At 41.4% G+C, this 13,540-nt stretch overlaps 1 protein-coding gene across 1 annotated transcript; it reads right to left on the bottom strand.

Annotated features, from left to right (window-relative positions):
- Positions 1-6: 6 nt before the first annotated feature.
- Positions 7-12,215, bottom strand: g6fl (g6f-like). The gene is made up of 11 exons (XM_086309974.1): positions 12,070-12,215; positions 10,861-11,193; positions 9,195-9,461; positions 8,852-8,887; positions 8,219-8,551; positions 5,602-5,877; positions 1,702-1,824; positions 1,419-1,492; positions 1,158-1,184; positions 730-776; positions 7-438 (listed from the first exon to the last, which is right to left on the bottom strand). The coding sequence occupies exons 1-11, from the start codon at positions 12,140-12,142 to the stop codon at positions 417-419; spliced, it is 1,611 nt and encodes a 536-aa protein (XP_086166100.1). The 5' UTR covers positions 12,143-12,215; the 3' UTR covers positions 7-416.
- Positions 12,216-13,540: the final 1,325 nt, after the last annotated feature.

The raw sequence follows: 13,540 nt of genomic DNA, 5'->3' as shown, positions 1-13,540 counted from the left end.
CCCAAAGTCTTTATTTAAAAGTTTAGTATACATATAAATTAGAATAAAATTATTGGTACATATATTATTTGCAGAAGATTATAAAATTGGAAAACAGCAAATATGACTGACAGCAAGGAAACTCATGAAAAGATCATTTGACATACAGAAGTAGGGTACTGTATCAACTGCTATACATGGGTGACAGGTTTTGAAGCATTTTAAGTAAAGAATGCTTTAACTTTACTACTTGACAATAGCTTAGAATAGAGTAAAAACATTTAAACAATTGTGTAGCATGTCCCTAAAGCACTGAAGTTTTTCTTTAAATCCAAACTCTGACATTTGGCTGTTACTTGTGTTTAAAAAGGCCTTCTGCAGCAGCTGGGAGCTGAGCGGATGTGACAGCTGGATACGGGGGAGATGTGGGTAGGTGATCAGCTTTGACACTGCTCGTATCTGAAAACAGAATGCAAAGACACACTCACAAACACACACACACAAATCTCCAGTGCCCCAGTCTCTTTTATTCTTCCTTAAACACAAATACAGACAGCCCACGCAACAACAGCACACGGGTGAAGGAGTGCTGCCTGTCAGCGCGTGGCGTGATATTATGCCACAGTGTCAGAGTGATTTTCAGGCTGGGGTGATTGGTGAGTGTGAGAAGAATGTGAAGGGCACATGAGTGGCAGTGCAAACACACAACATACAAAAGCACACACAGGTGATGCAACTGTGTTTGCTTACCGCTCCAGTTCTTTATAGACATCATCCTCTCCTCTTGGCTTCAAATCCTGACATAAAGAAGAAAGGGGAAACGGGAAAGAGAGAGAGAGAGAGTGAGTGAGAGTGAGAAGGAGTGGGACAGAGAGGAGAAGGATAAAGAGATGTACTCAGGCCAGATTTATGTCCCTCTGGTGTGTAATGAGATTGATTTGTTAATACCACTAATGTAAGGGTGACAGTTGATAGGCAATGTTTTTATCTGAGTGAAGGCTGATAGATTAGAGGAGAAGACTGGAAGTGAGAAGGAAGACGTATCTGCTGACAGCTTAGGGAGGGTGCAATAGAGAGAATGAGACTTTGTATGCACTAGTGAAGATGTGTGTCACAGTTACTTGCACAGAGACATGCATGCACAGTGCCTGCATGTGTGTGAGTGCATAATAACTCACCATGTAGACTGGACCCTGGGGAGGGGCCTGTTGGGAGGGGAAAAAACTGGTTTAATGAACATCAAGTGACAGAGAGGGAGGGACACTTGAAGTCGGAGGAAAACAGAAGCAGACGAGGGAAGAAAAAGTGCACTATAGAAAGAAGACGGTAAAGGGGGGGAGGGGAGGGGAGGGGGAGGGAAGCAAATACCAGAGGGGCGATGGAGAAGCGGGGAAGATGAGGGCAAAAATCATCAGGAGGTATTTAGTTGAATTCATCACCTGTCTAATATCTTCAGGATTCTCATAGATGTTCTCTGCTTCACCCGAGTGGACAGACAGAGACTGCTCGATACCTGAGTACAAAAAGACAGTTACTAGTGTACACACACGCAAACACACTCGGCTGCACAGGGATGGAGGAGCTGGGAGTGGGGTGGGGGGCAGATTCATTACAACAACCCCAGAGGATGTCACGGCCCAGATCACTCAGTGGAAGCCAACAGGGGCCAAAGATGGACGGAACACGGAAAGCTGTCAAAAAAGAAAACGCCAGAAGACTCACCGCGATCAGAAATGTGTCTCTGTCTCCATAGCAACACACCGACAGCTGCGGCAACCAGGGGCACCAGGAGTAATAAAGCAGTGAGAGAAGGGCGCGGGGAGGAGGTGGTGTCATCGACACTCTCTACAAAAGGAAAAAGTGAGAGAAAGAGAAAAGAGAGAGAGAAGCATGATTTTTTCCAAGAACGGTGCTAATATAAAACTCAGAGAGCGGTGATGGTGTGCGGTTGAATGACATTAAGGCTGTCCAGGAACTTATTGCTGTTTGCTCTCCAGTTTGTTCTAGTCGAGCGGGGGGGGGGGGGGGACCTTTTTTTCTTAACACTTGGAGCTATATTTTAGGACATTTTGCACTTCCAATTTCCTGAACATGTTACATGGATTTGCATCATACTGCTGTCAGTCAAGGACAAAGGGTGCAGTGAAATAAGGCGAGGAAATCGAGACTCTAACAGACAGAATGAATAGTCTGTAGAGCAGCTTCGAAGACATCGATCTGACAGACCCTCCGTCTGGACAGTAAAGGCTGTCAATTTGAAGCGTGGATGAGAAGACGGAAAGCAGCAGTATCAAGGAGACCAGATACTCTCTGATCATTACAACAAACAACAAAAACTCAGCAAAATGCCACTTCCACACAAAGCTGTTTATGCAAAAACAAAACCCTAATTATTCCATTTCTCATTTTCTAAATATGATGTAGGTAAAGTCTGGAGATGCTTTTCTTTGCACTCCGTTGACATCTGATCCCAGCGACAAAAAGCTTCTAGGCAAACTGACAAACAATGGGGGATTGCAGTCCTTCAGCCAATCCTGGCCGATGCAGTATTTAAAAACAGGTGGTTTAAAAGCGTAGGCATGATTATCACAAACATTACATAAGCACAACATTAGCTCACTGTTGTACAAGTCAAATTTTGTGGGAAGAGCACATGCGTGCGATCAAACTTGTAAGGATTGTTTGCATAATGACGGTGACATCAGTCTTGCAAAACACAGCCACCGGGCAACATGGGAAGCAGCAGGGTGGCGCCTGTTTCCACAGAGATTGTGTAAATTAGTGCACCTGAACAAGCGCACCGTTGTCTGTCTGCTCAACTGTAGACAGAGCACAAAACGGTAAGATCTAACAAACGTCTTTGGGTTACACAAGAGAAGCCTCATTCACTCTCAATCACTGCAAAGACTGATTATGTAATTACATAATTAGCAGAATTTATGATTAACTCCTTCATTTAAGATTCTCCAAAGGACAGAAAAAAGGTGAAAAGTAAAGTTCACTTTCACCAACTTTTCACAAATTTTGTTTGAAAGGGGATTGGCCCTTGGGCTTCACCTTAGCCCCGGTGTCTCAGCTTTTAGCCAGCTTCAAAATAATCAATCATTATGTGCTGTGTGAGGTGTAATTGATTGGTGAGTGAGTGTAGAGGTTGCTAATGGAATATTGTAGTGAGAGCTGACCCCAAGACTGACCTGCTCTGTTCTCCATGCCAGCTTTAACGCATGAATTATGGTAATTGAGCACAGTGAAGTGAGGCGTAACTGCCCCTAGATTCTCGTGACCACTTGTCCTCTTCTTTCTTTCTTTCTTTCTTTCTTTCTTTCTTTCTTTCTTTCTTTCTTTCTTTCTTTCTTTCTTTCTTTCTTTCTTTCTTTCTTTCACCTTCCTCTATATCTTTACTATTTCTTTCCCCCATTGCCACTTCTTTACCTCATCTATTTAATCTCAAATGAGGTAGGGAGTGATTTATATTATTGCAATTGTAGGGAGGAGTGCCTGAAGAACTGCTTGAATGCTTTGCAAACGATGGACAAACTGAAGATAGAAAATGACTGCAGAAAATCCCTGACATTTGAAGTATGTTGTGTGCTCCTCAGCACAATAATTGGTTCAATTCTGCATTCTTTGAACTCTGCCACCGGTGAAAGAATTTTGACAGTGCATTGTTATTTTACCTCCTACACCATGCACTCTGCTTGGCTTACATTTCAGTTAATATCCTAAAATTATAAATATAAATATGGGTTGTTTGGTGCACTAAAAACTTGCTTCACTTACTTCCTGCTCAAAGCACAAAAATGATGATACCCGAGATGTCTTCCAGAGAGAAAAAAAACAGTTCAGAAACCTTGAACTGTCACTACTTATTGTCACATTATCCATTATTAACCATGATTTGATTTTTTGTGCTATCTTGCACTATTGCTGTGTTTGTGCAGTCTGCCACTTTTCAACAGAAAAAAAATGTAGGTCATCCAACACTCACATTATTTGAATTTTCACTCTGTTCAGTCTAAATTCCCTGTGACATGCTGGAAAAATGCAACGCTTGTCATATTTATTCTACACACAGTTGCAAGAAATAGTTTGAATTCCCAGAATTTATGAGGCGATTACTCATAAAATGTGGTCTTATCTTTATCTAAGTCACAATTATAGACAAATCTGATTAAAAATAATAACAAACACAGAGCTACCAGCTAGAGTGCAGGCTGAAAGTTGTTACACTCTTGAATTTATTAACTTGCTGAACCCCCTTTAACAACAACAATCTCCAGTGGATTTTTTTCCTGTGGCTGCTTCTGAGACTTGCGCATCTTTGAGACGCTCTTGTTTCAGTTCATCAGTATTTCAGGGACATCTTGATTGAACAGCCCCCTTCGGGTCAAACCACAACATCTCAGTTGGGTCGAGGTCAGAACTCAGAATTGGTGTGATGTTTGCAGGACGCCCACTCCGAGGGAGAGCAGCTACAGTCCTGATTTTCCTCCACTTGCAGACAGTTTTTCTTGTAAACTCATGAACACCCATGTCTTGAGAGAAATGCTTTTGGAGCCCTTTCTAGCAATATGCACTTCTATGATGCCATCATCATGTGAGAGTTGCTTCAAGCCAGTCTCTCTTGAGAAGAGCAGACTTTGCCAGTAACCTGACTTTGTGTGCATGTATTTAGTAAGAAGAGGCACATCTCCAGCCCACACTTCCAGTCTAACCTGAGCACAGAAGCACCCTAACTTCTCTCAGCCTAGACTTTAAATATTTACTCCGTGTGCTCAATCTGTGCATAAAAAGTGCAACTTCTAGCTACATATTGAGTCAGATTGTGTTTGACTATAAGCATGACTTAGCTTATCATCAGAATATCCAAAAAGTCCAAAAACTTTCTCTTACAACTGTATATGTATCTCAACCTGACCACTCCAATCAGACAAAATCTTGCTGCCTCATCTCTTCTCCTACTCGCCATTCACCCTCCAACGCTCGTTCTTTCCTGTGCATTATTCTTATAGCTTTACCATCACCATGCATCACGATGAGCTCTGGGGGCCTTCAACCCAAGTGATGTATTGGGTTATGGGGAGTGAACTCATCTCTGCTAAGGGATTCATTCAACTGTCACATCCTCCTGTGTTCCTCCACAGCCACCAATACAATAATCTTGAATTATTTAGTTTTTGTGGGAAGAGATGTCCTAAGGTCTTGTCTTCTTATACTCCGATAGCTGGGTGAGTTTGATGAGAAAAAAAAATAGCCTATATGGCTTTATATTTTCTAGAATAAAATGCAGAGTAGAATATTATCCAATGCATTAAGTTATTCAGCTGGATATTATCACAAAGACTTTTTGTACGGAAGCTTTGACCTGTGACCTCTTTAGCTACATTAAGAAAGCATAACATATGGTATCTGTCATGAGCTTTCGTCTCTGTAAACCCAAGGCTCTCTGGCAGACGAGCTGACCTGGGGTTGGCTTGAATACGCCATAGAACGCTTCGTGCAGCAGATATCCGGGAAGCATCCACATTCATGGTTAATTATTCCCAAGCAGACAGGAAGTCTGCCAGGACTGTTGTGTGTTATATAATAGTGATCCTAAAGAAAATCAGAAAACACACCAACCTTTGGACAAATTCTGCACAACCTTTGGAGACACTGTGATAGCTTGTGTTGCCTGAATGGCCTGCCCATTTTTCAGGTGGAGAACGCAGGTGTAGTTTCCTGCTATGTCAGAGGTGATGGGCAAGGGCAGACTGGTGGTGATGCTGCCAAGGCTGCTGCTTGACATCTTTAGCTTTCGACTCGCGTTGTGATGCTTCCACTCGACTTTTCGGACCTGGGACCGCTCCGAGTAGAGGCAGATCAACTCCATCTTTGAGGAATATTTCTTGATTTTAACTGTGGAGGTGATGCAGAGTGATAAGCAGATGAGTGGAGGGCAGCACGGGAAGAGAACGAGACCAAAGAAATAAAGGGAAGCCAGTAGGAATGATGAGTTACAGAAAAGGCAGTTGCGGGGGGGAACAAGGTGTGTTAAAGGGTAGTGTGTGAATATAGAAAAGGGCAAGGACAGATAGAGAGTAATGAGGTAAAGGGATATGAAAAACAAAGAACAATTCAGAGAAGGGTCAAAATAATATATATTCATTAACTTGATTTGCTGCTAATGCATCGCTTGACTGTGACTGATGTTTAGTGTCTCATCAAAGTGGAATGAGAATCCATCTGGGTGTAATCAAGCTCCACAGACCCCATCCACACACACATAAAAAACACACACATTTCACTCTTGATTAGCGTGATCAGTGTGGGCCACCTACAGCCTTGGTGGGAGGGCAGCAGGTATAATCATGCATAATGATACTTATAATGAGGTGGGGTAAAAATATGTGCATCACATGATTAGTGCATTGGTGGTGCATGGTTGGATGTGTGTGTGTATGGGATGCAGATGTGTAAAGCAGGGTGACAGTGACAGCGACAGTGACTGATCGGCCGGTCATGTCTGGACAACTGTGATGGATGCCAAGGGGACTGTGATTAGTAAAACCCTCCAAGGCCACCATGACAGGGCATGGTGTATGCGTGCATATTAGCTTTGGTGAATGTGGGTGATAATGTGTGCTTCTGCAAAGTGTGAAAACTCCTCAAGGCACACTCATAAAAATCAACAAGCACTCTGCTTGATTTTTTTTCCTCCTTTAAATTTATGAATTGAGCAAATGTTCTTTTTCATGTGTGTAAAGTCAGTGTATTCCTTTAATAATGTAATTTATCAGTGGCTGCAGGAAATTTTCTCTTCCTTTATTCTGCAGTCAGAGTGCATCGTCTGTAGGAACACTGAACTGGGTTAGAGAAAAAGTCGGTGTCTTGCTCAAGGACAATTCAGCAGGAGAAATGACACCTTGACACGGGCCTCCTGGAAGGAAGTCTCTTTTCACTACAGCACTCTTTGAGCCTGCACTGACTTTGCAACTAAGCTGCACATAGTTTAGTTTCACAATTTATATGGTTTTTATTCTATGGTAAGTTCAACACCATTGTCCAGTGTCATTGTGAAATGTATTAGCAGAGGAACAAAAGAGGCATTTATATTAGTTTAGTATAAAGACTTTAAACAAAGTTTGTTTGTTTTTTCCAGTGAAAAAATATCTAAGGTTTGCCAAACAGCCTTAAACATACTCGGACTTATTGTGCAGCAAGCAAAGACGCTGCAATGAGGCTGATTTTATTAACATATTTTAGACTGATCTACGTTGTTAGAATGGGCTTAACCTCACAGTCTAATGCAAACTAGACAGTTCTCAAAAAAAGAGGACCAACTTATTTTGACCCTAAAAAGTTTTCCTCCCACATCCAGGGTAACTTAGAACTACGACAAAGATAAAAAACAATGACATTAACTAAAAAAATGGCAGCTAAAATTGTGGCGTAAAAAAGAAGGAGGTTGATTGTCTGGAAAAACTGTAGCTACTTTTTGTGTATTGCTATATTTTGAATTTTTCTGTAACAATATCCTGGTAAATGTGAAATTTTCAAGCCGAAAAAAGATTTGTGTTAATCATCAGTTAGATACTAAGCCAAACAAAGCAAGTTATTTTGATCTATGACGTCACCCCGAGCACAAAAGTGAATAAGCATGTTTCATTTAATGTCAAAGTACTGCTTTAAAAGTGTACAGAAAATGAAAAAACATAATAATAAAAACAGAATAAGTAGGTGGAGAAATATAACAAATGGAGATGCCACCAGCGATTACATGAAAGGTCACTGAATGAATTGATGAGTATGAAAATGATGAGTGAGTCATATGTTATGGCCTTTGCAGGATTTCAGCTCAACACAAAAACATATGGCATACTTTATGATGAAAAGACCAAATAAAACCCATCCATCCACCCATGCATACCTACATATATATACACACACATACATACATCAACTGTTTACAAAGCTTGTAGTAATATATTTTGAAGGCAGCGCTTAAATTCGTCCAGCAAATTTAAAAGTCTAAAATCTCTCTAGAATCTGTGTCAAGGAGAATAAAGACAATTTGTCTTTCCATGTATCTCTTTTATCACAGATGCTTGCATAACAGCATCCTTTATGTCATTCTAACACATGTTACACTAAAACCAACAGTCCTAATCTCCAGTGACCCACTGGAGCTGCTCCTATTGTTTTATTCCTTCCAGTCCACCTCTTTCTACTGCCTCCTCCCTCTGACCCCGATCTGTACCTTTCAGCACGCTGAGCGACGTCCTCTGGCTGAAAACGTTGTCATTGAGCAAGACTTCACAGACGTAGAGGCCACCATCTTTCAAGTCAGGAGTAAGCAGAAAGGAAAAGCTCCCAGCCTCTGGGTTGTAGGGTAGACCAGCCATCTGTAGTTTCTCGTTTTGATTAGTCATTAGAGTACCCCTCCAACGGTCGTAATCGAACACCTTCTTCGTATTATTTTGATTTCTGGTGTCTGGAGGAACCCAGTGCACCTGCACATAGTCCCCCACAACACCAGGACAGGTTAAGAGGAAGGATGTGTGAGCCTGAATGGCAGTGGAGATCAGAGGACCTGCAGGAAAGGGTGGAGGAGGACAGATATGGAGACATTACTGTCCAAGAAGACACGTGGATGGGGAATTCAGACTTAAAAAGTGGATGCATGAAGAGTGGGGTAGAGAAACTATAAACAGAATAGCAAGAAAGTGGGAAAATGGAGATACAGTAGGGGAAAAAATTCCTTCAACAATAGGGATTACATTCTTATATGCTGAGAGTCACTTCTTCAGCTCTGCTCTTGCATTCTGCTCTGCCTGATTACCAAGCTGCTGACACAGGACTTTCAGACTGCTTGTGTTACAGAGTTACTTACCATGTGTTATACGGGTGAATGAGGCCACTTTGTCAGCTGTGGGGATGGGGTTGGGTGGGGGGCAAAAAGCAAATAATGAATAATACATAAATGTAGCAACTATAATATTCACAGGAGGACTAGCTGGATTTTAGTGCAGATCTACACTCTGCTTTTGAGTCTTGAAACTGGTCTATAAAAGTAAATACTTTGAAGAACTGTAGCTACAAGACTTCTAAATAAATAATGCTGTTGCTGGAGTTTCTGGCATTGATGCCCACTTGCACCATCAATAAAAGCAACAACAAATGCATTCTAGCTCGTAATGCTTCTGCACGGCTTCTCTTCTTCCAGTCAGCCTTACCAGAAACTGTTACATCCACATTGAAAGCAAAGAGACGGCTGCTGCTGTTACCCCGGGGGTAAACCATACAGACATAAGCACCATCATCGTTGTTCAGAACTTGTGGTAGTTTGGCCACAGTGTTGGTCTTTGACTTTTTTTCGCTCTTCAGTGTAATATCACCAGGTCCTGCCCAGGTGACCTTTGTGAAGGCAAAGTCAGGAGTGACGCTGGCAATCAGCCGCAGGGTGCTGTACTGAGGAATGGGTACATCGGGGACGACGCTGACTGGAGATGAGACAGGAAAGAGTTAATTTGTGCAAATGCACTTAATTCTCCAGCCATTTAAACAAACATTCATTGTGGCAGGCAAAAACAGCCTTTTATTGCTGTATCTGGATGATGTGAGGCTCATTTCGATTGCAAGTAAATTATTTATCTGCTGTGTAACTATCAACATAAATCTAGTGGGTTTTAAAGTCCAGTGTTTCCCTCTGGAATGCAGTGGATTAAAGGTTCAAATAAAACAGTGTAAAGCGAGCTGCATATATAGGTGCACTACTTGACTTAAGAAGATGTGCCAGATGTTACGAAATAAAAGTGTGGTTGCAGAAAAGATCATTTCCTACATATACTGTTTGCTGTCATTTATAAATCAAGCAAATAATATTCTTTTAGTTATGCAGCATTGTGAAGAAGAGCTGTGTATAAAAAAGACATAGAGAGATTTAAAAGAAAAGGAAAGGACAGCATGGAGGAGCCGAAACGCAGAAAAATCAAAAACAACTAAGTTAAAGTCTCCCTACACTAAAAGATTTAGTTGGTATTTCTTCTCCTGGTTGTGGGACTCTACAGAATGATGGATGTTCAGAGACACATGAAAGCTCTTCAAGTGGAAAGTTTCTCTGAGTGTACCTAAAATGTATTCTTAAAGATGAGTACCCAGAAGACTGATCTGGGACAGACATCACAACTACTTTGAAAGTCAGTGGTCCAATAGGTAAAATACACTGTTGAAGCCCGGGCTCACAAACACTGAGAACAGACTTTTTCAGTGGCAGCTTGTGTCCTGTAGTAACATTTGGAAATTCATCTATCTGTTTTCTTAACTGCTTATCTGCTAGGTGTGGTGGGCTCGAGCCCTCGTCATGGTCTGACAGACCACATTTTTCCTTCCCACTGTCACTCACTAACTGTTTGCTCATGAGGGTCATCTGATTGTGTTATTGTAGGGTCTTTACCTACAATGTAAATTTCCTTGTGGTGACTTGGAGAAATGGTGCTATATAAACAGAACTGAACTGAATTTGGAGGGGGGGAAGGTAAACACAAGGAGAACCCTCACATCCACACCTACAGTTGATTTAGAAGCACCACGAAGATGGAGTACCTGAGAAAACCCCATCCAAACTTCATGTAATCAAGCAGGAGGTTTCAACCTACAGCTTTCTTGCTGTGCTAACCATTGCACTGCCATGCAGCCATGCTGAGAATTCTTGAAAACCGCATTACAAAAATTATTATTTAATGATGAGTGTGTTTAGATCTCACAAATTACCTGGTGGGGAACTTTAATCATTTATAGATCTGTATAAACACATATGCATACTTTATATATCTGAAAATCTTTGATGACATGTTAGTAGGAGTATCTTTCAAATGCACAATAACGTCTTGTTATTCCTACCTGTAAGGATGACTAAAAGGATAATCTCCTCCTTAAGTATCTTCTCTTTTTGTCGTATCAAGCATGAGTAGAAACCAATGTCTGCTGCTTCAGGCTTTAAAGACAGTGAGAAAACCCCACTGTCTTTAAAGTTAGAGTCAGTCAGTTGCATGGATGGCTTCAAGGCACTTCCAGAGATCCTTTCATTTGTACTGGCTAACATGATCAATTTCCACTCATTTGTACAAAATAGCTTCACCTTCCAGTTAATGGTCACAGGCCCTCTCACACTTGTGTCATTGCAGATCAAAGTGGTAAGCATTCCTTCTCTGACCACCACAACATCGTTCCAATCTGAAGGAGAATAGACACGTTTGCCATTATAAAAGATTAATTCCTGAAGCTGAAATGCATTGAAAATATAGTCTTGCTTTACTGCTCGAGTTTTTTTAATCTTGTGCGCAAAGGACAGGATTATGTTTTTCAACTCAAGAAATGACTCTACACATGGCCATATGTAGAGTAAAAGCAACTATTACAGTTAATCCTCATCCCTATTTATGAGTAAAAATGATTTAGATGAGTTTAGCTGAGGCTATTATGAGGCTTCTGTTGTTAGAGTCAGTCATACATAATGGTTATCTTTCAAAGTCTTTTTAGCACAGAATTCCTCTCTTTGTTTCCCCAGACGGTACAGTATTTCCTTGTAGTGCTGCTGTGGATGGATAGTAAGAAAAAGAACTTTGCACTAAAAAGACTACGGGAGATAACAACTCGATTTATGTAAAACAGACAACTAAAGCTTCACATTTGCTTCAAATGAATTTAAAATGCATTTCAGAAAAACAAATACTGTGGATTTTTCCATCTTATGATAACTGTGGGCATATCGGTGCTGCATAGGATTAAATAGCAAGGTAAACTGGACCAGGTGGCAAAAACGGCAAACAGCAAAAGGAGAGAAGAAAGCGTTTTTCCTTCTTCTTAACTTGGTAAAAGATACAGTAGGTATAGTTGTTTTTTTTTTTTTAAATTGACCCTCTGGGACAACAAAACAAGCCTCGCTAGGTGTGACTCATCATCGTAATTTACATTCAGAGCTGTGAATTCATTAAAGTTTGCACTACAAAAGCTGTAATTGCTGGGAAATGAAGGCAGTGTTTTCAGCATGAATAGTTTCAAGTACAGTTAAAAAATGTGCTTCCAAAAATCACAGAAATCGGTTCGTACCTGTGATGCCGATGCGACAAGAATATACCACAGAGAAGGAAGCAAGAATAAAGGTGAGAAAACCAGCCTCCATCACAGATTTAAAGAAAAGAAAAACCACTCTCACTGCACCAGTTGTCTCTGTCTTTGACACTGTGACCTTTCTTACTCTTCTTCGGAACAGCAAGAAGTATTTTTCCGCATCCTCCAATATTATTGGTTTGCCTGAGTGGCATCTTAACAACTTTGCTGCACATCTTTGAGCCGAACAGGATATGGAGCAACCAGAATGGACATAATCAGCAGGAAAAGACTGTTATTATTCCAGTCATGTATGTGTGCATGGAGCTGATAAAATACATACACGGGCATTACCATAATGTTGGTGTATGATGTTTTACAACACTTCCGAGCTGAACTTCAGGGCAATTAGTAACAGAACTTCTGACCCCAACGCCGAGTTTGACAAAAGGAACGAGCATGTACTCATGTGCGTATCACAATGTGTGTGTGAAACTGAGAAAATGATAAGAATAACAGAAAGTGAGGGATTGAGGGAGATGAAAAAGCGAGAAATAAAGAGCTTGGGTTGGTGTGGGTGCACTGCAACCCCTAGGCTACATGTCTTTACATCCCATAAATGTCTTTAATTAAGCTAAAGGTATTATCAGCTCCTCTGAGCACTATTACAGATTTTTCCATAATTACCATTGGGTGAATGGGGGCGGTGAAGAGAGATAGTGAAAGAGAGAGAGAGAGGGAGAGAAAGTAGATATGTATTGTGGGTGTCTAATGACGGGGAAAGAGAGAAAAAAAATTAAGAGCAGCACGAGGGGGAGAAATGTGGAAGGAGAGGTGCTCAGACAGAATAAAAAAACCCGGGGAGAGAAGAAGTGTGAGAGAGTGTTGCAAGGAAACAGAGACAGTGTGACTTCAAAGAAGCCTGTGGCTGCTGACAAAGAACGTGGTGCTGATCCTGTGGCCCCTCCTCTATGGGTAAATAATCACCATAAGCCTTGGCTCTGTCTAATGAAGCCACTGCCAATGAGCTAATATCTGTTAACTATGGGCTTCATTATCACTGCCACAGACCCCTGGAGAGCATGAGGATGGAGGACGGGATGAATAGCAGAGAGGAGTGAAGGACGAGTGGACAAAGAAAACTGAATGACATGGGAAGAGGGAGAGAGGAAGGGAAGGAAGGCAGGAAGGAAGGAAGGAAGGAAGGAAGGAAGGAAGGAAGGAAGGAAGGAAGGAAGGAGAAATTAGGAAGGGGAGGAAAGTGAAGTTTAAATGAAGGGAAGGTGTAAGGGTATGAGATGGTGAGAAAAAAGGAGTTGAGGTACTGTGTAAAGAAAGTGGGTAGTGGCTGTTAAGTGGAAGGTGTGAAGGTCGATTTGGTACGGGTATGAAAAATGGATGAGTGTGGGAAGGAAAAGGAATGAAACCCTCCATTTGGTGGCGACTTTCTTTAAAGCTCCTATTCTCCCAT

Source organism: Aulonocara sp. 'chitande type north' Nkhata Bay, linkage group LG11 (genome assembly GCF_057382095.1).
Source record: "Aulonocara sp. 'chitande type north' Nkhata Bay isolate Kocher_YH1m ecotype deep benthic linkage group LG11, A_spYH_male_GT1.1, whole genome shotgun sequence".
Classification (NCBI taxonomy): domain Eukaryota; kingdom Metazoa; phylum Chordata; class Actinopteri; order Cichliformes; family Cichlidae; genus Aulonocara; species Aulonocara sp. 'chitande type north' Nkhata Bay.
Note: the sequence above shows the minus strand (reverse complement) of the source record. Positions and strands in the feature narration are given on the sequence as shown.